Genomic DNA, 26633 nt, shown 5'->3' on the forward strand with positions numbered 1-26633 from the left:
TTGCACTTGACGCCAACCTTCCACATCACATCGCTTCCCTCTACACTCAGCTCCTTCTCGGCAGTCATCACTGCACCGGCCACCGCATTTAATTCATCCTCACTCTCATCACTGTTCAATTTTCTAGCGCTTCAAAAGGTTCTGTGTGATCCTCAATTCCATATTCACTCAAAACATATTCCACTTTTCTTCTTTTTTTCTTGTCCGCCATATTTTCTTTCATCAGATCTTCCAGGAGGCTTGTGCAATCCCCCACTTCATATTTACTCATATATTCCACTTTCCTCCTTTTTTTCTTGTCCTCCATCTTCCAAGAGGACAACCGATCCCCCTCCGCTCAGTTCACCCCATTGTAAATTGAGAGACTTTTCATCATATTAAAACGTGTCCCAGTGCAACATTCCTAGCTCTGCCTACTGGGGTGTGGCTTACGGAGCGCTCTTTGAAATAAGCGCTCGTAATGCAGTATTCCTACGGATTTCACCACACCGGTATGGTCAGATATGGAACAGACTCAATTGTATACCACTCATATACAGACTCTCCACATTTCTTTACCCTACTCGAAATTGGTATAACGTCTGTTATAAGTGGATGCACGTGGCTTTTTGACAACTTTGGGAAAAAAAACACTTTATATAGTTGTGCCTGTTGTCGTAGAGATAGAAAGAGGACTCATCATTGATATAACCCGCTTTAACATGGACGTTGCCATTGAGGGCTTCCACCACTTTAAAGTAGTCAATGTTATTTTTCTTCATTGGCTGATTACTCCCAACTCATAGGAATCCCCACCCAGTTGACTACTTTAAAATGGTGGAAGCCCTCAATGGCAACGTCCATGTTAAAGCGGGTTATATCAATGATGAGTCCTCTTTCTATCTCTACGACAACAGGCACAACTATATAAAGTGTTTTTTTCCCAAAGTTGTCAAAAAGCCACGTGCATCCACATATATCAGTGCTTTCATAACAACCTAACCATTACAAAACTTCTATTAGATCAAATAAGCCTCACGTAGCCTCACGATTTGACCTCGTTTTTTCCCCCAAGTTCCCATTTGTCTTAAACGCATCATTAGGGCTCAGAGTTTTTTCCTGGTCAGCTCACGTGGGCAGAAAAAATTATAATTAGTAGGCTAGCTAACTAGCTAGATCGGTTCGCCATTTTGTAGGCTCTGAGATGCAGAGTAGCCCACGTTTTGCGAGCATGGAGAGGCCAGGGATAGCCAGACTAGTAACTTGGGCTAAGGAACAGAAGTTGGGTATTGGAGAAAGGCCATCAGTGTGTGTTCTGCAAACAATATAGCGGATGAAGGCACGCATGAGTGTAGTGATTGGATAGATGTGGTTATGGACAACAAGGAAGAAGGAGAAGAGCCGAGTGCAGAGGGAAGATGTGTGTTGAGGAAGAATTGCGCCAAGTACAAACTGTACCCTGCTGTCTCTGATGGCTCAGAAATTGAACCTGACGAGCGTGAGGATGAATTACCTGTGGTGGAAGGTGTGGTGAAGACCTCCGAGTATGAGCCTCGCCCCGATGGTCATGCAAAGGATGACCATGGAGAAAGTGGATCCATGCCTTTTGGCTGACCCATATGTAGTCTCAGGTTGGGTAGAAAATAATTTGGGTACTGTTAAATTGGTGAAGGTAGCTTGAAGTGGACTTGTGATGATTTTCTGTGTTTCTTCCGCCCAGACGGAGCAGGTGCTTCTCGTCACGTGCCTCGGGACAAGACCTGTGACTTACTTTGCTCTCCGGAGTAGGGCGCCTTTGAAATGAGTGATTACTGGGGTGGTGTTGAGCTGGAGCAATTGAAATTTAAAATTCCCTGTATCTGTGACGCCCACCATTTGGTGCAACCCAGACCCGGTGGCGTGGTGAAACTGAGAAGACTGTCTGTCCTTTTGAGTTTTGAAGCAGAGTCTTTACCTGACAAAGTCATGTTAGGATATGTCAGTTATCCCATGAGAGCTTTTGTTCCGAACCCACTAAGGTGTTTCAGATGCCAGGCTTATGGTCATGTTGCAGCAGTGTGTAGGAGGGAGATTCTGAGATGTGAGAAGTGTGCAGGAGAGCATGGGACAAAGGAATGTGTAGTATCAGTGGAACAAACTGTGTGTGCCAATTGTGGGGGTGCCCATGTTGCTGGGGATCAGAAGTGCTTGGTGCAAGAGAGACAGGTTGAGGTTGCCAGGGTTAGAGTAGAACCAGGTGTCATATGCTGTGAGGCAGTGAAGAGAGTAGAGGATGATGGGTCAAGGGTGAGTAGTAGGCCTAGGCCAATACAGAGGGAAACAAATGTGTGCTTCAGTAAGGTTGGCTTCTTAGCATTCATTGCCATGGTTATCAACTGTACCGCAGAAATGGAACTTAATCACAGAAAATATATGTTGTGGTGGCAGCTGCAGAGAAGTACTTGGGTGTACAAGGTTTTACTGCAGAAGAGTTACAAGGTGTTTTGAACTAAAGAGTCCCGTCCTCCTAGGCTGTCAGCCTGGTGTAGGATCAGTTAGGGTCAAAGTAGTGGAATGTAGTGGAATGTATGATTTTAGTTTTTTTGAAATAGTGAACTATTGTTGTAGGGTTAGTTGGTTGTGCACATTTTTCCTTTCCCCCTTCCTTTTTATTTTTGTTTCACAAAATGTAACGTGCTCGACCACACACTCCCGCACAGTAGATGGCGGCATGCACAAACAAAATGTGCGAACTCCATGATACCAAAGAACAAGAAGAAGCAGCTAGCTAGATCACACAAACCCACGTTTTCCTCCAGCGTAGGGTGTGGCAGGAGTCAAACTGGAAGTCTAGCTAACTAATCAGTCGGTGTCATTCAAATACACTAGATAAGGTCGGAGTCTTGTCCTCCTCTGCCTCGCAGTACGCGGGACAGAATGGCGTCTACACTAGCAAGGCATTTTAGCAGGATTTTCCAATTAACGTTAAATGTCCAAAGAAAATCTGTTACGTTTTCGGGTGAGTAGTTAGCTACTATAAAAGTGTTTGATTAATGTCGCAACTATTAAACGTATAATTATTCCAGTCATTCAAAAACAACGTATACAGGGGGCGGGTGTCGCTAACGTTAACTCTACAACCAAAGTACAGTGAACTAAGTAACAGCTACCTACTTAAAGCAGAGATTCCTTTTCTAATGGAGCGTCTGCTAAATGATGTAAATGTAATATCGCTGCCTAAAGCTAGCTAACGTTAGAGGCTAGCTATTTAGTTAGCTAACTTTAGCTTACTGTAGCTAATAGCTAAATGCATAACGGAAAACATTGAGTTGTTACTGGCTAGCTAGACAGATTTTCAAAATAATTACTGTTTCTACGAAATCTCTGCTTCAAAAACCAAGTCGGTTAGCGATCTTCCTTTCCTAGCTTCCTTTCCTTCCCTACCTCCATTTCCTCTCCTCCTTTCCTATCTCTTTCCTTATCTCCTTACCTTTCCTAGCTCCCTTGTTCTACCTTACTTTCCTCGCTCCATTTCATTCTTACCTAACTCCCTTTTCCTACTTTCCTAGCTTTCTTTCCTTACCTCCTTTCCTAGAATTAACCACGTCCAGTAGAAAGGAAGGAAAGGGAGCTAGGCAAGGAGTAATGGAGGTAGGAAAGGAGGAAGAGAGAAAGGGACCATGACATTTCTCTCTCTCTCTCTCTCTATCTATCTCTGGTGAGTTATCATTGTTATTAGCATTACATAAGGCTTGTGTTGACATAGATAGCACATTTACCGAACTCCAATGACAGTTGACCACAATGTGTGATATCTGGGGGTTTTGTGTGATGTTGCAAGATAAGTGGGCGGCAGGTAGCTTAGTGGTTAAGAGCGTAGTGCCAGTAACCGAAAGGTCGCTGGTTCTAATCCCGAGCCGACTAGGTGAAAAATCTGTCGATGTGCCCTTGAGCAAGGCACTTAACCCTAATTGCTCCTGTAAGTCGCTCTGGATAAGAGCGTCTGCTAAATGACTAAAATGTAAATGTAAAGGAATATAAGAAAGAAAATGGGGAAAGGGAGCGAGGAAAGGAATCTAGGAAAGAAAAGGAGTTCACATGTATGTGGTAGGGATTAACCACGGCCAGTAGAGGAAAGGGAGCAAGGAAAGGAATCTATTAGGGATGTGCATCTTTCCCTTTCAAGACGATTCAATACATATCAAGATACATGGGCTCCGATACTGTACAGGAACGATACGTTTTGGTTGGATTAGAGAACGAATCAATGCGATTTGATGCACTAACATTTTCATAAATGTTCATTTTCCATTCTAAATTAAAATCTGCTTCTGATGGAGCTCATGAGCTGGGCATCTGAGCTGGATCTGTCCGAGCTGATGTCAAAAATCAAATCAAATTTTATTTGTCACATGCGCCGAATACAACCTTACCGTGAAATGCTTACTTACAAGTCCTTAACCAACAATGCAGTTTTAAGAAAAATAAGAGTTAAGAAAATATTTACTAAATAAACTAAAGTAAAAAGAAATAACACAATAAAATAACATTAGCGAGGCTATGTACATGGGGCACCGGTACCGAGTCAATGTGCGAGGGTAGAGGTTAGTCGAGGTAAATTGAGGTAATATGTACATACAGTGGGGAGAACAAGTATTTGATACACTGCCGATTTTGCAGGTTTTCCTACTTACAAAGCATGTAGAGGTCTGTCATTTTTATCATAGGTACACTTCAACTGTGAGAGACGGAATCTAAAACAAAAATCCAGAAAATCACATTGTATAATTTTTAAGTAATTAATTTGCATTTTATTGCATGACATAAGTATTTGATCACCTATCAACCAGTAAGAATTCCGTCTCTCACAGACCCGTTTAGTTTTTCTTTAAGAAGCCCTCCTATTCTCCACTCATTACCTGTATTAACTGCACCTGTTTGAACTCGTTACCTGTATAAAAGACACCTGTCCACACACTCAATCAAACAGACTCCAACCTCTCCACAATGGCCAAGAACAGAGAGCTGTGTAAGGACATCAAGGATAAAATTGTAGACGTGCACAAGGCTCGGATGGTCTACAGGACAATAGGCAAGCAGCTTGGTGAGAAGGCAACAACTGTTGGCGCAATTGTTCGAAAATGGAAGAAGTTCAAGATGATGGTCAATCACCCTCGGTCTGGGGCTCCATGCAAGATCTCTCCTCGTGGGGCATCAATGATCATGATAAAGGTGAGGGATCAGCCCAGAACTACACGGCAGGACCTGGTCAATGACCTGAAGAGAGCTGGGACCACAGTCTCAAAGAAAACCATTAGTAACACACTACGGCGTCATGGATTAAAATCCTGCAGCGCACGCAAGGTCCCCCTGCTCAAGCCAGCGCATGTCCAGGCCCGTCTGAAGTTTGCCAATGACCATCTGGATGATCCAGAGGAGGAATGGGAGAAGGTCATGTGGTCTGATGAGACAAAAATAGAGCTTTTTGGTCTAAACTCCACTCGCCGTGTTTGGAGGAAGAAGGATGAGTACAACCCCAAGAACACCATCCCAACGTGAAGCATGGAGGTGGAAACATCATTCTTTGGGGATGCTTTTCTGCAAATGGGACAGGACGACTGCACCGTATTGAGGGGAGGATGGATGGGGCCATGTATCGCAAGATCTTGGCCAACAACCTCCTTCCCTCAGTAAGAGCATTGAAGATGGGTCGTGCCTAGGTCTTCCAGCATGACAACGACCCGAAACACACAGCCAGGGCAACTAAGGAGTGGCTCCGTAAGAAGCATCTCAAGGTCCTGGAGTGACCTAGCCAGTCTCCAGACCTGAACCCAATAGAAAATCTTTGGAGGGAGCTGAAAGTCCGTATTGCCCAGCGACAGCCCTGAAACCTGAAGGATCTGGAGAAGGTCTGTATGGAGGAGTGGGCCAAAATCCCTGCTGCAGTGTGTGCAAACCTGGTCAAGACCTACAGGAAACGTATGATCTTTGTAATTGCAAACAAAGGTTTCTGTACCAAATATTAAGTTCTGCTTTTATGATGTATCAAATACTTATGTCATGCAATAAAATGCAAATTAATTACTTAAAAATCATACAACGTGATTTTCTGGATTTTTGTTTTAGATTCCGTCTCTCACAGTTGAAGTGTACCTATGATAAAAAATTACAGCCCTCTACATGCTTTGTAAGTAGGAAAACCTGCAAAATCGGCAGTGTATCAAATACTTGTTCTCCCCACTGTAGGTAGGGGTAAAGTGTTTATGCATAGATAATAAACAGAGGGTAGCAGCGGCGTAAAAAAACGGGTGTCAATGCAAATAGTCCAGGTAGCCATTTGATTAACTGTTCAGCAGTCTAATGGCTTGGCGGTAGAAGCTGTTAAGGAGCCTTTTGGACCTAGACTTGTCGTGTGGTAGCAGAGAGAACAGTCTATGACTAGGATGGCTGGAGTCTTTTGACAATTTTTAGGGCCTTCCTCTGACACCGCCTGGTATAGAGTTCCTGGAGGGCAGGAAGCTTGGCCCCAGTGATGTACTGGGCCGTACACACTACCCTCCTGTAGCGCCTTGCGGTCGGATGCCGAGCAGTTGCCATACCAGGCGGTGATGCAACCAGTCAGGATGCTCTCGATGGTGCAGCTGTAGAACTTTTTAAGGATCTGAGGACCCATGCCAAATCTTTTCAGTTTCCTGAGGAGGAGTAGGTGTTGTCGTGCCCTCTTCACGACTGTCTTGGTGTGTTTGAACCATGATAGTTTGTTGATGTGGACACTAAGGAACTTGAAGCTCTCGACCTGCTCCACTAAAGCCTGTCGACGTGAATGGGGGCGTGCTCGGCCCTCCTTTTCCTGTAGTCCACGATCATGTCCTTTGTCTTGATCACGTTGAGGGAGAGGTTGTTGTCCTGGCACCACACTGCCAGGTCTCTGACCTCCTCTTTATAGGCTGTCATCGTTGTCGGTGATCAGGCCTACCACCGTTGTGTCGTCTGCAAACTTAATGATGGTGTTGGAGTCGTGCTTGTCCATGCAGTCGTGGGTGAACAGGCAGTACATGAGGGGACTAAGCACGCACCCGAGGGGCCCCCGTGTTGAGGATCAACGTGGCGGATGTGTTGTTGCCTACCCTCACCACATGGGGGCGTCCCGTCAAGAAGTCCAGGATCCAGTTTCAAAGGGAGGTGTTCAGTCCCAGGATCCTTAGCTTAGTGATTAGCTTGGAGGGCACTATGGTGTTGAATGCTGAGCTATAGTCAATGAACAGCATTTTCACGTAGGTGTTCCTTTTGTCCATGTGGGAAAGGGCAGTGTGGAGTGCAATCAAGATTGTCATCTGTTGGGGTGGTATACATATTGGAGTGGGACCAGGGTGTCTGGGATGATGGTGGTGTTGATGTAAGCCATGACCAACTTTGAAAGGCATTTCATGGCTACAGATGTGAGCGTTACGGCGCGATACCTTGGCTTTCTTTGGCACAGGGAATATATAGTAGTCTGCTTGAAACATGTAGGTATTACAGACTGGGTCAGGCAGAGGTTGAAAATGTTAGTGAAGACACTTGCCACCTGGTCAGCGCATGCTCTGAGTACGCATCCTGGTAATCCGTCTGGCCCTGCGGCCTGTTTAAAGGTCTTACTCACATCGGCTACGGAGTGTACACAGTCGTCCGGAACAACTGGTGCTCTCATGCATGGGCTCCCGAGTGGCGCAGCGGTCTAAGGCACTGCATCTCAGTGCTTGAGGCGTCACTACAGACCCCCTAGTTCGATTCCAGGCTATATCACAACCGGTCGTGATTGGGAGTCCCATAGGGCGGCGCGCAATTGGCCCAGCGTCATCCGGGTTTGGCCGGTGTAGGCCGTCATTGTAAATAAGAATTTGTTCTTAACTGACTTGCCTAGTTAAATAAAGGTTAAATTAAAATAAATGCATGGTTCAGTGTTGCTAGCCTCGACGCGAGCATTGAAGGCGTTTTAGCTAGTCTGGTAGGCTTAAGTCACTGGGCAGCTCGTGGCTGGGTTTCCCATTGTAATCCGTGATAGTTTGCAAGCCCTGCCACATCCGACGAGCATCAGAGCCAGTGTACTAGGATTCCATCTTAGTCCTGTATTGACGCTTTGCCTGTTTGATGGTTCGTCGGTGCGCGTATGGGGTATTTCTTATATGCGTCCGGGTTAGTGACACGCTCCTTCCGGGTTAGTGACACGCTCCTTGAAAGTGGCAGCTCTAGCCTGTAGCTCAGTGCGGATGTTGCCTGTAATCCATGGCTTTTGGTTGGGATATGTACGTATGGTCACCGTGGGGACAATGTCGTCAATGCACTTTTTATTAATAATAATAATAATATGCCATTTAGCAGACGCTTTTATCCGTGCATACTTAAAAAAAAATAATAATAATTGTATGGGGTGGTCCCGGGGATCGAAACCACTACCTTGGCGTTACAAGCGCCGTGCTCTACCAGCTGAGCTACAGAGGACCACGCCGGTGACTGATGTGGTAAACTCCTCAATGCCATTGGATGAGTCCCAGAACATATTCCAGTCTCTGCTAGGGTTGTCACGATACTGGGATACCTGATTTTCCATGGCGAAAAGGAAAACACAAAGCAGATTTAGCTCTTTGGTCCTTTAAAAAACCTATTGTATGTAAATCTATTGTGTTCTTGGAAAAGAAACGTGATTCTGGTTGACACATAAGGCTGCTTGTTTCCAACATTGACTGTTTTCCTCAGGAAATATTATCCACTTCATGTTTTGTTTCCTTGCCACGATACCTCAGAGTATCGTAATACTGGTATGGTGACAACCCAACTTCTCTTCTAGCGAAACAGTCTTGTAGCTTAGCATCTGCTTTATCGGACCACTTCTGTATTGAGCGTGTCAGATTTGCCAAATGGAGGGCGAGGGAGAGCTTTGTATGAGTGTGTGTGTGGGGAGTAAAGGTGATCTAGAGTTTTTTTCGCCTCTAGTTGCACAGGTGACATGCTGCATTACAATCACCGGCCACTAGGATCACAGCCTCTGGATGAACATTTTCTTGTTCGCTTATAGCCCTATACTGCTCATTGAGTGCAGTCTTAGTGCCAGCCTCGGTTTGTGGTGGTAAATGGACAGCTATGAAAAATATAGATAAACTCTCTTGATAAATAGTATGGTCTAAAGCTTAGCATGAGTTATTCTAACTCAGGCGAGCAGAACCTCGAGACTCCTTTAATATTAGAGATCGCGCTCCAGCTGTTGTTAACAAACACACCACCCTCGTTGAGCTTTCCTGACGCTGCCGTTCTGTCCTGCCGATGCATAGCAACACCAGCTAGAATATTATCCATGTCCTTGTTCAGCCAAGTTTCAGAGAAACATAGAATATTACAGTTCTTCAGGTCCCTTTTGATTAAACAGAGCTCATCCAGTTTGTTCTCCATTATACATCCGGTGTACATTCGCTAATAGAACAGAGGGTAGAGGCTGTTTATTTGCTCGCTGACGTAGTTTCATCAGCCACCTTGCTTGCCTCTGAAGCTAAGCAGGGTTGGTCCTGGTCAGTCCCTGGATGGGAGACCAGATGCTGCTGGAAGTGGTGTTGGAGGGCCAGTAGGAGGCACTCTTTCCTCAGGTCAAAAAAATAAATATATATATATCCCAATGCCCCAGGGCAGTGATTGGGTACATTGCCCTGTGTAGGGTGCCGCTTTTCGGATGGGATGTTTAACAGGTTTCCTGACTCTCTGGTCACTAAAGATCCCATGGCACTTATCGTAAGAGTAGGGCTGTTAAACCCGGTGTCCTGGGTAATTTCCCAATCTTCATCATCCCCAGCTTCCAATTGGTTCATTTATCCCCCCTCCTCTCCCCTGTAACTATTCCCCAGGTTGTTGCTGTAAATGAGAATGTGTTGTCTGTCAACTTACCTGGTAAAATAAGGGTAAAATAAAAAAATATCTCAAAATAATAATCAGGGTATCTAGATTCTAGTTTGGGAACAGAACTGTATTGAGATTGGGCTTTTGTTCGATGAGGACATCAGCAAAATGTAGGCCCAGTTCCATCTCGCTCCATACACTCCCACTGCCAGCCACTGGCCTTCCTCTCCTCCGGAAATTCCAACCGGATGCTTCAGATTTATACATCCGGTGAAACATCTGGCTCTTTGTTCTATCTGTGCTAATTTTACCCTAGCTAGATAGCTAACTAAGTTAGCTAGTTAGTTACTGGAAAGGAGCAAGTTACAAGTAGTACCTTGCTAGCTATTGCTAATGCAAGCCTGCAGCTAACTTTGCTAACTCGCCAGCAGTTATTCATCAGTTGTGAGTATTATGACGCTTTCAAGACAATTTGGCACTCGGAAATGTCAGACTTGGAAACTCTTTGTAGGAAAATTAGCTCTGAGTTTCCCACTTGAAAAATATCAGAATTGACCAATAGGATGCTCTAAGCAAAAAAACGTACAGAAATGTTAACTCTGAGTTTCCGAGTTGTTGTTTTGAAAGCACCATTAGCTAGCTAGTCAGAACAGACCATGATTGTTCAAAGGTGTGACCAGACCAGTGGTGTTCGAAACCACCTAAAGTGAGACAGACCAAGACCATTGCAAATCAAGACCAACACGGGGGGGAACATATGGATTGGATTCTATAGCCATTCAGAATGGTGGAAAAATATATTCTGAGGGCATATAGTCACTCTTCAAATTATCACTAACCATTGCCAACACCTCCTTTGGCCGCCATTCCTTCCAGTTCTCTGCTGCCAATGACTGGAATGAATTGCAAAAATCTCTGAAGCTGACAAACTATTACAATTTCCCCAGATCTTCTAGGGGAGCAAGGAAATTCCGAAGAGCGTGACAAGGTTTGAGAATATGTTTCAACAAAAGTAAAGGACAGTAATGTTACGAGTAAAGTAGAAAGCCCAGGTTTTAATAGACTATAAGATATAAATGTCATGAATGGAGTGTGGATCTCTGGCCTGGCAAAGCGCTGACTGAACATGGGCTCATAATTATGATTTTTTTACTCCACTGGGGCCTCATCTATAAACCTTGCGTAACCACAAAATATGCCCCAAAACATGCGTGTGCCAGTTATCATGCAAAAGTTGGCTCTTGACCTAAGAATGTGCTTATCCTCCCGCAAACTTTAGACCATGCGTTCGCACAGTTTCTAGTGGTTGCGGTATTGCATTTCAAGAATGCAAAAGTAGGCTAGTAGTAGCCTTGTGCAAATGGGAAAATACAGTATGATGACACGCTTATTCATTAAAAAAAGTAACAGGTAGCTGATATAATAAGATGCAATCATTTGCCGTTAGTGATAAGAGCAAAAATCTAGGCCTATATATTTTATTTGGATTCTAAAATAATTAGAAATAGTCACCTATTTCCTATTTATTTCATTTCCATGGTCATTGCAGAATAAATTCCTCACCTTTTCTAACTCGTGGTTTCATACTCGGGAAAATTCACTGAACAAAAATATAAACGCAACATGTATAGTGTTGGTTTCATGAGCTGAAATGATCCCAGAAATGTTCCATATGCACAAAAAGCTTATTTCTCTAAAAAATGTTGTGCAAATTTGTTTACATCCCTGTTTGTGAGCATTTCCCCTTTGCCAAGATAATCCATCCACCTGACAGGTTTGGCATATCAAGAAGCTGATTAAACAGCATGCTTATTACACAGGTGACCCAAACTAAATGCATGCTCTTCAATCGAACGCTGCTGGCACCCGCCCACCCGACTAGAATCACCACTCTCGACGGGTCTGACCTAGAGCATGTGGACAACTACAAATACCTAGGTGTCTGGTTAGACTGTAAACTCTCCTTCCAGACTCACATTAAGAATCTCCAATCCAAAGTTAAATCTAGAATCAGCTTCCTATTTCGCAACAAAGCCTCCTTCACTCATGCTGCCAAACATGCCCTCGTAAAACTGACTATCCTACCGATCCTTGACTTCGGCGATGTCATTTACAAAATAGCCTCCAACACTCTACTCAGCAAATTGGATGTAGTCTATCACAGTGCCATCCGTTTTGTCACCAAAGCCCCATACACTACCCACCACTGTGACCTGTACGCTCTTGTTGGCTGGTCCTCACTACATGTTCGTCGTCAAACCCACTGGCTCCAGGCCATCCAAATCCCTGCCTCATCTTAGCTCATTGGTCACCATAGCAGCACCCACCTGTAGTCTGCACTCCAGCAGGTATATCTCACTGGTCATTCCCAAAGCCAACACCTCCTTTGGCCGCCATTCCTTCCAGTTCTCTGCTGCCAATGACTGGAACGAATTGGAAAAATCTCTGAAACTGGAGACTCTTATCTCCCTCACTAACTTCAAGCATCAGTTGTCAGAGCACCTTACCGATCACTGCACCTGTACACAGCCCATCTGAAATTAGCCCACCCAACTACCTCATCCCTATATTGTTATTTATTTTGCTCTTTTGCACCGCAGTATCTCTATTTGCACATAATCTCTTGCACATCTAGCATTCCAGTGTTAATACTAATTGTAATTATTTTGCACTATAGCCTATTTACATTTACATTTACATTTTAGTCATTTAGCAGACGCTCTTATCCAGAGCGACTTACAGGAGCAATTAGGGTTAAGTGCCTTGCTCAAGGGCACATTTACGTCATTTAGCAGACGCTCTTATCCAGAGCGACTACAAATTGGTGCATTCACCCTATAGCCAGTGGGATAACCACTTTACAATTCTTATTATTTTTGTTATTTAAAAAAATATATATATATATATGGGGGGGGTTAGAAGGATTACTTTATCCTATCCCAGGTGTTCCTTAAAGAGGTGGGGTTTCAAATGTCTCCGGAAGGTGGTGAGTGACTCCGCTGTCCTGGCGTCGTGAGGGAGCTTGTTCCACCATTGGGGTGCCAGAGCAGCGAACAGTTTTGACTGGGCTGAGCGGGAACTATGCTTCCGCAGAGGAAGGGGAGCCAGCAGGCCAGAGGTGGATGAACGCAATGCCCTCGTTTGGGTGTAGGGACTGATCAGAGCCTGAAGGTACGGAGGTGCCGTTCCCCTCACTGCTCCATAGGCAAGCACCATGGTCTTGTAACGGATGCGAGCTTCAACTGGAAGCCAGTGGAGTGTGCGGAGGAGGGGGTGACGTGAGAGAACTTGGGAAGGTTGAACACCAGACGGGCTGCGGCATTCTGGATGAGTTGTAGGGGTTTAATGGCACAGGCAGGGAGCCCAGCCAACAGCGAGTTGCAGTAATCCAGACGGGAGATGACAAGTGCCTGGATTAGGACCTGTGCCGCTTCCTGTGTAAGGCAGGGTCCTACTCTCCGAATGTTGTAGAGCATGAACCTGCAGGATCGGGTCACCGCCTTGATGTTAGCGGAGAACGACAGGGTGTTGTCCAGGGTCACGCCAAGGCTCTTCGCACTCTGGGAGGAGGACACAACGGAGTTGTCAACCGTGATGGCGAGATCATGGAACGGGCAGTCCTTCCCCGGGAGGAAGAGCAGCTCCGTCTTGCCAGGGTTCAGCTTGAGGTGGTGATCCGTCATCCATACTGATATGTCGGGCAGAGATGCGATTCGCCACCTGGTTATCAGAAGGGGGAAAGGAGAAGATTAGTTGTGTATCGTCAGCGTAGCAATGATAGGAGAGGCCATGTGAGGATATGACAGAGCCAAGTGACTTGGTGTATTGGGAGAAAAGGAGAGGGCCTAGAACTGAGCCCTGGGGGACACCAGTGGTGAGAGCACGTGGTGCGGAGACAGCTTCTCGCCACGCCACTTGGTAGGAGCGACCGGTCAGGTAGGACGCAATCCAGGAGTGAGCCGCGCCGGAGATGCCCAGCTCGGAGAGGGTGGAGAGGAGGATCTGATGGTTCACAGTATCAAAGGCAGCAGACAGGTCTAGAAGGACAAGAGCAGAGGAGAGAGAGTTAGCTTTAGCAGTGCGGAGAGCCTCCGTGACACAGAGAAGAGCAGTCTCAGTTGAATGACCAGTCCTGAAACCTGACTGGTTTGGATCAAGAAGGTCATTCTGAGAGAGATAGCAGGAGAGTTGGCTAAAGACGGCATGCTCAATAGTTTTGGAAAGAAAAGAAAGAAGGGATACTGGTCTGTAGTTGTTGACATCAGTGGGATCGAGTGTTGGTTTTTTGAGGAGGGGTGCAACTCTCGCTCTCTTGAAGACGGAAGGGACATGGCCAGCGGTCAAGGATGAGTTGATCAGCGAGGTGAGGTAGGGGAGAAGGTCACCGGAGATGGTCTGGAGAAGAGAGGAGGGGATGGGGTCAAGCGGGCAGGTTGTTGGGCGGCCTGCAGTCACTAGTCGCAAGATTTTATCTGGAGAGAGAGGGGAGAAAGAAGTCAAAGCATAGGGTAGGGCAGTGTGAGCAGGACCAGCAGTGTCATTAGACTTAACAAACGAGGATCGGATGTCGTCAACCTTCTTTTCAAAGTGGTTGACGAAGTCATCCACAGAGAGGGAGGAGGAGGGGGGGGGGGGGGATTCAGCAGTGAGGAGAATGTGGCAAAGAGCTTCCTAGGTTTAGAGGCAGATGCTTGGAATTTAGAGTGGTAGAAAGTGGCCTTAGCAGCAGAAACAGATGAAGAAAATGTAGAGAGGAGGGAGTGAAAAGATGCCAGGTCGGCAGGGAGTTTAGTTTTCTTCCATTTCCGCTCAGCTGCCCGGAGCTCTGTTCTGTGAGCTCGCAATGAGTCATCAAGCCACGGAGCTGGAGGGGAGGACCGAGCCGGCCGGGAGGATAGGGGACACAGGGAGTCAAAGGATGCAGAAAGGGAGGAGAGGAGGGTTGAGGAGGCATAATCAGGAGATTGGAGGGAGAAGGATTGAGCAGAGGGAAGAGATGATAGGATGGAAGAGGAGAGAGTAGTGGGAGAGAGAGGGCGAAGGTTGCGGCGGCGCGTTACCATCTGTGTAGGGGCAGAGTGAGTAGTGTTGGAGGAGAGCGAGAGAGAAAAGGATACAAAGTAGTGGTCGGAGACATGGAGGGGAGTTGCAGTGAGAAGTAGAAGAGCAACATCTAGTAAAGATGAAGTCAAGCGTATTGCCTGCCTTGTGAGTGGGGGGGGGATGGTGAGAGGGTGAGGTCAAAAGAGGAGAGGAGTGGAAAGAAGGAGGCAGAGAGAAATGAGTCAAATGTAGACGTAGGGAGGTTGAAATCCCCCAAAACTGTGAAGGGTGAGCCATCCTCAGGAAAGGAACTTATCAAGGCGTCAAGCTCATTGATGAACTCTCCAAGGGAACCTGGAGGGCGATAGATGACAAGGATATTAAGCTTAAATGGGCTAGTGACTGTGACAGTGTGGAATTCAAATGAGGAGATAGACAGATGGGTTAGGGGAAAAATTGAGAATGACCACTTGGGAGAGATGAGGATTCCTGTGCCACCACCCCTCTGACCAGATGCTCTCGGGGTATGCGAGAACACATGGTCAGACGAGGAGAGAGCAGTAGGAGTAGCAGTATTTTCAGTGGTAATCCATGTTTCCGTCAGCGCCAGGAAGTCGAGGGACTGGAGGGTAGCATAGGCTGGGATGAAGTCAGCCTTGTTGGCGGCAGAACGCCAGTTCCAGAGGCTGCCTGAGACCTGGAACTCCAGGTGTGTGGTGCGTGCAGGGACCACCAGGTTAGAGAGGCAGCAGCCACGCGGTGTGAGGCGTTTGTGTAGCCTGTGCGGAGAGGAGAGAACAGGGATAGGCAGAGGCATAGTTGACAGGCTGCAGCAGATGGCTACAATAATGCAGAGGAGATCGGAATGAAATGAACTAAACATCTGGGAAAGGAGAGAGCAGGCCTCCCTCACCAAAAAAAAATATAACTCTCCCAACTTCCACCTCAGAAACTATAATTGTTTCACTGAACCACCCGAATAAAACTCTCCCAACTTCCACTTTAGAAATTAGAATTGTTGTAAACTACAGCAGACTGTTATCAGTAGCTGTAATTAAGTACAGCAGCTACCAACCACCTAACGTTAATGCCTCGGATAATGAGGTTAGAAAAACAGCTGAATGGTGGCATCTAGCTGGCTCAATCACAGGTACTCTTAAGCATGAAATAACATTGGAAACAACTAACCACAGTTGCTAAAAGTTACCAGTAGCTACCCGCTAGCTAGCTAGCTAGCTTTGTTGGTCCAAGTAGTGGGTAAGCTAGCCTCGTGCTATTTATTGCCTTACCTCCATAACTTGCTACATTTGCACACACTGTATATATATTTTCTGTTGTATTTTTTGACTTTGTTTTTTTACCCCATATGTAACTCTGTGTTGTTGTTTTTATCGCACTGCTTTTGCTTTATCTTGGCCAGGTCGCAGTTGTAAATGAGAACTTGTTCTCAACTGGCTTACCTGGTTAAATAAAGGTGAAATAAAATAAATAAAAAATTGTGCTGGGGACAAAAGGCCTCTCTAAAATGTGCAGTTTTGTCACATAACACAATCTGTGCAATTGGCATGCTGACTGCAGGAATGCCCTCCAGAGCTGTTGCCAGAGAATGTAATGTTCATTTCTCTAACATAAGCCGCCACAACGTCATTTTTGAGAATTTGGCAGTACGACTATGTGTATGGCGTCATGTGGGTAAGCGGTTTGCTGATGTCAAGGTTGTGAAAGATGGGTGTTTTTCAGGTGGAGTTAGAATGCTTGTTTATGCTTGCGCAGTTTTACAACAGGTCTGATTTCTAACGGGATACATGCATGTGTATGGCTTGCGGCAAGTTTATAAATCTCAATAATTTTGTGAGTGCGCAGTCTTTTCAGAAATGGGGCTTGCAGATATTTATAACGGTTATAAATTAGGCCCCTGGTCTTGTCTGGTCTCGTGAAAAAATTATGAGTCCTCATTGACCGAGCAAAAATGCATCAGAGACCGAGACACTCAATATGTGATCTCGAGACCGGACTACAACACTTGACAAGACGCATACAAATTGGAACCACAAACAAAACCATTGTAAAAGCACCACCATCTCCAATTCCAAATCACATGGGCATGGCTATCCGTGTCATTTATTGAAATCATGTAGTTCAAGATTGACCCAATGGTTTGGTGAAACATATGCAAAATGTGATCATTATTTGACCCTGCTGGTCATCTATGAACGTTTGAACATCTTGGAGAAAAATCTGGCCTTAATGGCCATGTACTGTTATAATCTCCACCCGGCACAGCCAGAAGGGGACTGGCCACCCCTCAGAGCCTGGCTCCTCTCTAGGTTTCTTCCTAGGTTTCTGCCTTTCTAGGGAGTTTTTTCTAGCCACCGTGCTTCTACATCTGCATTGCTTGCTGTTTGGGGTTTTAGGCAGGGTTTCTGTATAGCACTTTGTGACATCTGCTGATGTAAAAAGGGCTTTATAAATACATTTGATTGATTTGATTGTTTTTGTAATGTTTCTGTTTTCCAGGAGTGCGACACAAGTCGTCTACAGTGCAGTATGCAACACGCCCTGACCTGCCGAAGCTGGCTTATAGAAAAGTGAAGGGGAAGAGCCCAGGTGTAGTCTTCTTGCCAGGGTTTGCTTCTAACATGGGTGGGAAGAAAGCAGATGCCCTTGAGGAGTTCTGCCAATCACTAGGCCACTCTTACCTAAGGTAAATTAGAAAAATAGAGCTGTCTGATATCTCTCTCTCTACATGCATCCATGCATGTACAGTGGGGAGAACAAGTATTTGATACACTGCTGATTTTGCAGGTTTTCCTACTTACAAAGCATGTAGAGGTCTGTAATTTTTATCATAGGTACACTTCAACTGTGAGAGATGGAATCTAAAACAAAAATCCAGAAAATCACATTGTATGATTTTAAAGTAATTAATTTGCATTTTATTGCATGACATAAGTATTTGATCACCTACCAACCAGTAAGAATTCCGGCTCTCACAGACCTGTTAGTTTTTCTTTAAGAAGCCCTCCTGTTCCCCACTCATTACCTGTATTAACTGCACCTGTTTGAACTCGTTACCTGTATAAAAGACACCTGTCCACACACTCAATCAAACAGACTCCAACCTCTCCACAATGGCCAAGACCAGAGAGCTGTGTAAGGACATCAGGGATAAAATTGTAGACCTGCACAAGGCTGGGATGGGCTACAGGACAATAGGCAAGCAGCTTGGTGAGAAGGCAACAACTGTTGGCGCAATTATTAGAAAATGGAAGAAGTTCAAGATGATGGTCAATCATCCTCGGTCTGGGGCTCCATGCAAGATCTCACCTCGTGGGGCATCAATGATCATGAGGAAGGTGTGGGATCAGCCCAGAACTACACGGCAGGACCTGGTCAATGACCTGAAGAGAGCTGGGACCACAGTCTCAAAGAAAACCATTAGTAACACACTATGGCGTCATGGATTAAAATCCTACAGCGCACGCAAGGTCCCCCTGCTCAAGCCAGCGCATGTCCAGGCCCGTCTGAAAAAAGTTTACCAATGACCATCTGGATGATCCAGAGGAGGAATGGGAGAAGGTCATGTGTTCTGATGAGACAAAAATAGAGCTTTTTGGTCTAAACTCCACTCGCCGTATTTGGAGGAAGAAGAAGGATGAGTACAACCCCAAGAACACCATCCCAACCGTGAAGCATGGAGGTGGAAACATCATTCTTTGGGGATGCTTTTCTGCAAAGGGGACAGGACGACTGCACCGTATTGAGGGGAGGATGGATGGGGCCATGTATCGCGAGATCTTGGCCAACAACCTCCTTCCCTCAGTAAGAGCATTGAAGATGGGTCGTGGCTGGGTCTTCCAGCATGACAACGACCTGAAACACACAGCCAGGGCAACTAAGGAGTGGCTCCGTAAGAAGCATCTCAAGGTCCTGGAGTGGCCTAGCCAGTCTCCAGACCTGAACCCAATAGAAAATCTTTGGAGGGAGCTGAAAGTCTGTATTTCCCAGCGACAGCCCCGAAACCTGAAGGATCTGGAGAAGGTCTGTATGGAGGAGTGGGCCAAAATCCCTGCTGCAGTGTGTGCAAACCTGGTCAAGACCTACAGGAGACGTATGATCTCTGTAATTGCAAACAAAGGTTTCTGTACCAAAAATTTAGTTCTGCTTTTCTGATGTATCAAATACTTATGTCATGCAATAAAATGCAAATTAATTACTTAAAAATCATACAATGTGATTTTCTGGATTTTTGTTTTAGATTCCGTCTCTCACAGTTGAAGTGTACCTATGATAAAAATTACAGCCCTCTACATGCTTTGTAAGTAGGAAAACCTGCAAAATCGGCAGTGTATCAAATACTTGTTCTCCCCACTGTATGTATGTCATTCCTTGAATTGGTCAGGAATTGTTGCCAATGTTTTTTGCCTGCATTGCTCTCATTGAGTTATAGGCTGCCATCATGACGATGTAGACTATCTGGTCTTTCCCAGGTTTGACTATACAGGCTGTGGGTCATCTGAAGGTGAAATGGTAGACGGCACTGTCGGCACTTGGAAGAAGGATGTTCTATATGTATTGGATGAGCTTGTGGAGGGGCCACAAGTAAGGCGCTCCTCTCTGATTCTATGATGAGAAGAATTCTAATCAGCCAGTGTAATACAAAGTATTAATACCTGAAGTAGACCTGCACAGACTCATGTATAATAGTGTATAACCACTAGGGATGGTAGTTTATGTAAAACTGTTACAGATTGCAGTGTGAATTGACCACTGAGTTAATAATAAACCCAGCCCTGATAGCCATGTGGAGGATATTAGGGTTATTATAGCTCTACTTGGCCTGCACTTGTACAATAAGCCTTTGATTCCTCCGGCATGCACCATTTACACTAGGGATATCAGTTCTATCATTAGAGGGTCATTTCTGATCTAGATAATTATTCTGATGTTGCAGATTCTGGTTGGCTCCAGTATGGGTGGCTGGCTGATGTGCCTGGCAGCCATAGCTCGTCCAGAAAGAACTGCAGCCATGGTTGGCATCTCTACAGCAGCTGACCACTTTGTAACTGTCTTCAATACACTTCCTATTGAGGTGAGTCAGCATTCAGAGTAAGCCATCTTGAGTTGTCAATAACCTTAAAGGGCTCTACAGACCAATGCATTTTCCCCCTCATGACAGACACTTGATTAAATGGGTCATATCAATAAACCGAAGGTGGGTTCAAAGCAAAGGGAACAAAAAATCCTTAATTCTGAAATCCATGCAGTTAGTCTTGAAATCGCAATAACAAAATTCAGATGGCATTATAGTAAAAACGTATTTCCTGAGGACATTTTCGAATGGTTGCCATCTTAGACAATGTCTCCACCCCTAAAATCTAATTTAAGCATTTTGTCTAAATACCACCTGCCTGTCATTCTAGGCAAGAAAGGAGATTGAAGAGAAGGGGCAGTGGGTGGTTCCTACCAAACACAACGAGGAGGGCTCCATCACGTTCACCACAGAGTTCCTGAAGGAGGCAGAGCAGCACTGCATTCTGCAGAGCCCCATTCCAGTGACCTGCCCTGTGAGGCTCATCCATGGGATGAAGGACCAGGATGTGCCCTGGCACATCTCCATGCAGGTAGCTGAGCGTGTGCTTAGCAATGACGTTGACGTAATCTTGCGCAAGCATGGCCAGCACCGCATGGTAGAAAAGGAAGACATCAAGCTCATAGTTTACACCATCGATGACCTAATAGACAAGCTGACCACTTTGGTTTGAGTGGGCAAAACTGGACCATGCTATGGGTGACACCTACCACCCCGATCCCAACATTTCCGCACTCCGACTGCTCTGTTCCTGATGCGTTACAAAATCAAGGTGCCACTGTACAAAATACATACAGTGAAGATAAGGACCTCTTACATTTTCTCCTGGCTCTCTCCATACCTTTTGTTAGGATTTTTATTTACCAGTGCCATTCCACTTTGTCACTTTGTTCACAGTACCACCGAACTTCTTGGGCATTCTGTGAACAGTTTTTTATGTATTCTCACAATGTGGTCAGATAGTAATTCCGTTAAACCGTCAATGAGGAACGTTACGTCCACTTGCGAGAAAACATTTATTTTATCCACTGTCAATTTTACTCCAACAAACACAAGTGTAATGGGCAGTTTTGCCTTTATGTATGTGCACTTAAAGACCAGTAAGAGGCAGCAAATGTCACTAGTATTTTAGGCACTTCACTATGTAACAGTCTCCAGCAGAAGAAATCGCTGGGGGGGTTGTCTGTGGAGAGATCAGTTGGAAAAAGGACTTTCTTCATCTGTACTGTATGATTCTCGTGCTGATATCCATGCACTGCCCATTTCCCATGCTGTCCATATTTGCGCTTTTGGTTCCATTGCTGACAGAACAAATCTATTTTCGCATTGATTTGTCCATGCCATTTGACTTTGCACACAAGGTCAGAACAGAATATTGACTGCATGGCAACTCATGTATGAAGAACTCGAGCATTGTGTGTTATTTTTTAAATGTATTGTAATGAGGGAACTTTATTGAGATTCAACTGACGTCACTGGGTTACTTTCAATGTTGGCTCAGTTCATGTGGGTTTTGTTGCTAGTGGGTCCTATTCCAAAATTACACAGATCTCAAAGAAACGATTGAACAGTAGCATCCTGAGATGTTAGCCTGGTTTGAGTGACTAGCACAAAAGCACGTTTCTTGGGAGTTGTTAGGTGAAAAACATTGCCGTGTAGGCAGCAGCCCATGTTTAGATTTTCCTGTTTAGTATAGTAAACATTCTGTTTTGCTGGTTAAAGCCAGGTTCCTCTTGTTGGTTTCCAACATATCACAACCTAGATCCTGAATGTTTAATCTTGTGAACAAAGTTTATTTATGACATGTTTCATATCACAGTTAAATGTTTATAGGTGATATTACTGTGGCATAATTGATGGGCTAGTTCACTGAAACACAATGGCCATACCTGTATATTGATGATAACAAGCAATACCATCTGAAGCTTATGCCAATAAACAAAGTACCAAAATGTATGGATCTGGCTTTTTTAAATATATATATTTTCTATTGTTTCTCTCATACCTATCTGGTTTCATTTGAGTTTTTATTTTAAATGAGCCATTTCCCAAAGGTTATGAAGTGTATCTCATTTCTTAACATATACACTGAGTATACCAAACATATTAGGAACACCTTCCTAATATTGAGTTGCACCCACCCTCCCCCTTTTGTCCACAGAACAGCCTCGATTCGTCGGGGCATGGACTCCACAATGTGTCGAAAGCGTTCCTCAGGGATGCTGGCCCATGTTGACTCAATAGCCTCCCACAGTTGTCAAGTTGGCTGAATGTCCTTAGGGTGGTGGACCATTCTTGATACACACGAGTGTGGAAAAACCCAGCAACGTTGTAGTTCTTGACACAAACCGGTGCGCCTGGCACCTACTACCATACCCTGTTCAAAGGCACTTCAATATTTTTTCTTGCCCATTCACCCTCTGAATGGCACACATACACAATCCATTTCAGTTGTTAGCTGGAATTCTATCTCTCATTGATTATATACAGTGCCTTGCAAAAGTATTCATCCCCCTTGGCATTTTTCCTATTTTGTTGCATTACAACCTGTAACTTAAATGGATTTTTATTTGGATTTCATGTAATGGACATACACAAAATAGTCAAAATTGGTGAAGTGAAATGGAAAAAAATATGAATAAAGCCATAGATTTTTGAGATGGCAAGTGATCCATGCAGTTACAGGTGAAAAAGTAGACCCAATGCTAATGAGGGTTGCTGTTTCACCTGCAAAAAAAACACGTTTTGTTTTAGCGGTTTACCCAACTGCATTAATATCTTATTTTTTCAGGTCAGAAACATGAAAATTGTGATTATTTTTACCCTCCTGAGTGGTAAGTGTGTGTATATAAAACGTTTTGGTAAACTTTCAAAAGGCTGGTCTGCAGAAATCTCAAAGATACTGCATTTAATCAATTACTGAACAGAAAAGTGCAATACCAATATTTTTAACAGGAGTTTTCGCTGCTCCATTCATGAAGGAAGAGGAAGCTAAGCGATTCATCAGACTGAAGAGACAATCAGGATACTGGGATCCCAACCACTCTCAGAACCAGTGGGGTTACACTATTCAAGAACAGGTGCCACATCTACCAGTGTATTTTGTGTATGGATTTAGGATTTTGTATTGCCTTTGACCAGTTTAGGCTTTCTACCTGTGTAAATGTATGTGTTTGTTTGCATGCCCTTGATATATTACTCTCTACCCAAGGCCAATGAGTACTGGACAGCTCTCCGAACAGATGCACAGTATTATATGGATATGGGACACCTGATGTTCGACCGCTCTGTGGCTATGTGAGTCTATTAAGACAACTGTCACCATCGATAACTGCAATGACACTAAAAACATTTCTTAACAAAGAGCACAGCTTACATACCGGTAATGTGTAATTCTGCTATTGACGTGTTTTTAAATAGTCTGATTGCATGTATTTGTGTTCCAGTGAAAACAACAGGCTCTATATGGAGATGCTGCGGAATGCTCGTGCTCACCTTGACAGTCATACGGTGACAATGGTCAATAGAGGAGCTGTGGAGATGCTCAGCAGCCACAGTCTCATGGATCATATCATCAGCACCTCACAGTGAGGGTGGATGAATACAATCATTTACAGTGAGGGAAAAAAGTATTTGATCCCCTGCTGATTTTGTACGTTTGCCCACTGACAAAGACATTATCAGTCTATAATTTTAATGGTAGGTTTATTTGAACAGTGAGAGACAGAATAACAACCAAAAAATCCAGAAAAACGCATGTCAAAAATGTTATAAATTGATTTGCATTTTAATGAGGGAAATAAGTATTTGACCCCCTCTCAATCAGAAAGATTTCTGGCTCCCAAGTGTCTTTTTATACAAGTAACGAGCTAAGATTAGGAGCACACTCTTAAAGGGAGTGCTCCTAATCAGTTTGTTACCTGTATAAAATACACCTGTCCACAGAAGCAATCAATCAATCAGATTCCAAACTCTCCACCATGGCCAAGACCAAAGAGCTCTCCAAGGATGTCAGGGACAAGATTGTAGACCTACACAAGGCTGGAATGGGCTACAAGACCATCGCCAAGCAGCTTGGTGAGAAGGTGACAACAGTTGGTGCAATTATTCGCAAATGGAAGAAACACAAAAGACCTGTCAATCTCCCTCGGCCTGGGGCTCCATGCAAGATCTCACCTTGTGGAGTTGCAATGATCATGAGAACGGTGAGGAATCAGCCCAGAACTACACGGGAGGATCTTGTCAATGTTCTCAAGGCAGCTGGGACCATAGTCACCAAGAAAACAATTGGTAACACACTACGCCGTGAAGGACTGAATCCTGCAGCGCCCGCAAGTTCCCCCTGCTCAAGAAAGCACATATACAGGGCCGTCTGAAGTTTGCCAATGAACATCTGAATGATTCAGAGGAGAACTGGGTGAAAGTGTTGTGGTCAGATGAGACCAAAATCGAGCTCTTTGGCATCAACTCAACTCGCCGTGTTTGGAGGAGGAGGAATGCTGCCTATGACCCCAAGAACACCATCCCCACCGTCAAACATGGAGGTGGAAACATTATGCTTTGGGGGTGTTTTTCTGCTAAGGGGACAGGACAACCTCACCGCATCAAAGAGACGATGGACGGGGCCATGTACCATCAAATCTTGGGTGAGAACCTCCTTCCCTCAGCCAGGGCATTGAAAATGAGTTGTGGATGGGTATTCCAGCATGACAATGACTCAAATCACATGGCCAAGGCAACAAAGGAGTGGCTCAAGAAGAAACACATTAAGGTCCTGGAGGGGCCTAGCCAGTCTCCAGACCTTAATCCCATAGAAAATCTGTGGAGGGAGATGAAGGTTCGAGTTGCCAAACGTCAGCCTCGAAACCTTAATGACTTGGAGAAGATCTGCAAAGAGGAGTGGAACAAAATCCCTCCTGAGATGTGTGCAAACCTGGTGGCCAACTACAAGAAACATCTGACCTCTGTGATTGCCAACAAGGGTTTTGCCACTAAGTCATGTTTTGCAGAGGGGTCAAATACTTATTTCCCTCACTGTATCTAAATGTGCTTTCTCTACGGTGCTGTCCTTGATGTAAGAGCGTGATTGCACAAGGCATTAACTATGTATTATCCTTTTTATTCTGTCCAAATAAACATTTAAAAAAGGAAAAAGCATATAACATTTTTGCACATGCATGATTCGTTTTTGCATAGACATGTTTCATATAACATAGGCAACTGTAACTTTGTGAAATGCATTTAAGAATAAACTATTTTATATGAATAATAATCTGGGTTTAGTTGAGGTGTAAGCCTACTTGCTTGACATGCAGTGCCTTCAGAATGTGTTCACACCCCTTGACTTTTTCCACGTTTTGTGTTACAAGGTGAGATTAAAATTGATTTAATTGTCATTTTATTTGTCAATGATTACACAAAATACTCTGTCAAAGTGGAAGAAAAATTCGAACAAAAAAAGAAACAAATCTTGATTACACAAGTATTTAACCCCCTGACTCAATACATGTTAGAATCACCTTTGACAGCGATTACAGCTATGAGTCTTTCTGGCTTAGTCTCGAAGAGCGTTGCCCACCTGGATTGTACAATATTTCCACATTATTCTTCAAACTCTGTCATGTTGGTGGTTGATCATTGCTAGACAGGCATTTTCAACTCCTGCCATAGATTTCCAAGCAGAATTAAGTCAAAACTGTAACCAGGCCTCTCGGAAACATTCAATGTCATCTTGGTAAGCAACTCCAGTGTATATTTGGCCTTGTTTTAGGTTATTGTCTTGCTGAAAGGTGAATTTGTCTCCCAGTGTCTGTCTGGAAAGCAGACTGAACCAGGTTTTCCTCTAGGATTTTGCATGTGCTTAGCTCCATTCCGTTTCTTTTTATCCTAAAAAGCTCCCTAGTCCTTGCCGATGACAAGCATACCCATAACATGATGCAGCCACTGCCATGCTTGAAAATATGAGGAGTGGTAGTGATGTCTTATGTTGAATATGACCCAAACATAACGCTTTCTATTCTGGACATAAAGATAATTTCTTTGCCATGTTTATTACAGTTTTACTTTAGTGCCTTATTGCAAACAGGATGCATGTTTTGGAATATTTTTATTCTGTACAGGCTTCCTTTTCACTTTGTCATTTAGGTTAGTATTATGGAGTAACTACAATGTTATTGATCCATCCTCAGTTTTCTCCTATCACAGCCATTAAACTCTTAACTGTTTTAAAGTCACCATTGTCCTCATAGTGAAATCCCTGAGTGGTTTCCGGCAACTGAGTTAGGAAGGATGCCTGTATCGTTGTACTTTTGACATGAGGTATTGTGTGTAGGCCAGTGACACAAAATCTCAATTTAATCCAATTACAATTCAGGCTGTAACACAAAACAATTTGTGAATACTTTCTGAAGGCACTGTATGCCTTGATTCAAATGCCTTGTGAATAAAACAACTGATCCATTGATTAATCAATAAAGAGAAAGCACACAAATATCAACCATAGTCAAATGAATGGGTAAAGAAGGGCCTATCTACAAATCATGCAAATGTAATGATACATTATATTAATTAAATAATTGGAATGAACTCCCAGTAAACTATTTGAAGGGTAAAGTCCTATAGTAACCATTCCTGGACATTATCACTGGATATTGACGTTTCTCCCATTTGGCCATGA

The 26633-nt window shown here is 44.3% G+C and overlaps 1 protein-coding gene across 1 annotated transcript; it reads left to right on the top strand.

Annotated features, from left to right (window-relative positions):
* The first annotated feature begins 2752 nt into the window (after positions 1-2752).
* LOC121579573 (palmitoyl-protein thioesterase ABHD10, mitochondrial) lies at positions 2753-21911 on the top strand. Its single transcript, XM_041894289.1, has 5 exons — positions 2753-2977; positions 17383-17569; positions 19356-19467; positions 19820-19957; positions 20289-21911. Exons 1-5 carry the CDS (start codon positions 2896-2898, stop codon positions 20628-20630), a joined length of 861 nt encoding a protein of 286 aa, XP_041750223.1. The 5' UTR covers positions 2753-2895; the 3' UTR covers positions 20631-21911.
* The last annotated feature ends 4722 nt before the right edge of the window (positions 21912-26633 follow it).

This window comes from Coregonus clupeaformis, chromosome 13 (assembly GCF_020615455.1).
Source record: "Coregonus clupeaformis isolate EN_2021a chromosome 13, ASM2061545v1, whole genome shotgun sequence".
In the NCBI taxonomy this organism is placed as follows: domain Eukaryota; kingdom Metazoa; phylum Chordata; class Actinopteri; order Salmoniformes; family Salmonidae; genus Coregonus; species Coregonus clupeaformis.

Excerpts from the sequence above, each read along its gene's own strand:
- LOC121579573 (XM_041894289.1), top strand. The coding sequence starts at position 2,896 with ATGGCGTCTACACTAGCAAGGCATTTTAGCAGGATTTTCCAATTAACG. Across the intron at positions 17,570-19,355 it reads CTAGGCCACTCTTACCTAAG|GTTTGACTATACAGGCTGTG; the intron begins GTAAATTAGAAA and ends GGTCTTTCCCAG. Across the intron at positions 19,958-20,288 it reads TCAATACACTTCCTATTGAG|GCAAGAAAGGAGATTGAAGA; the intron begins GTGAGTCAGCAT and ends CTGTCATTCTAG.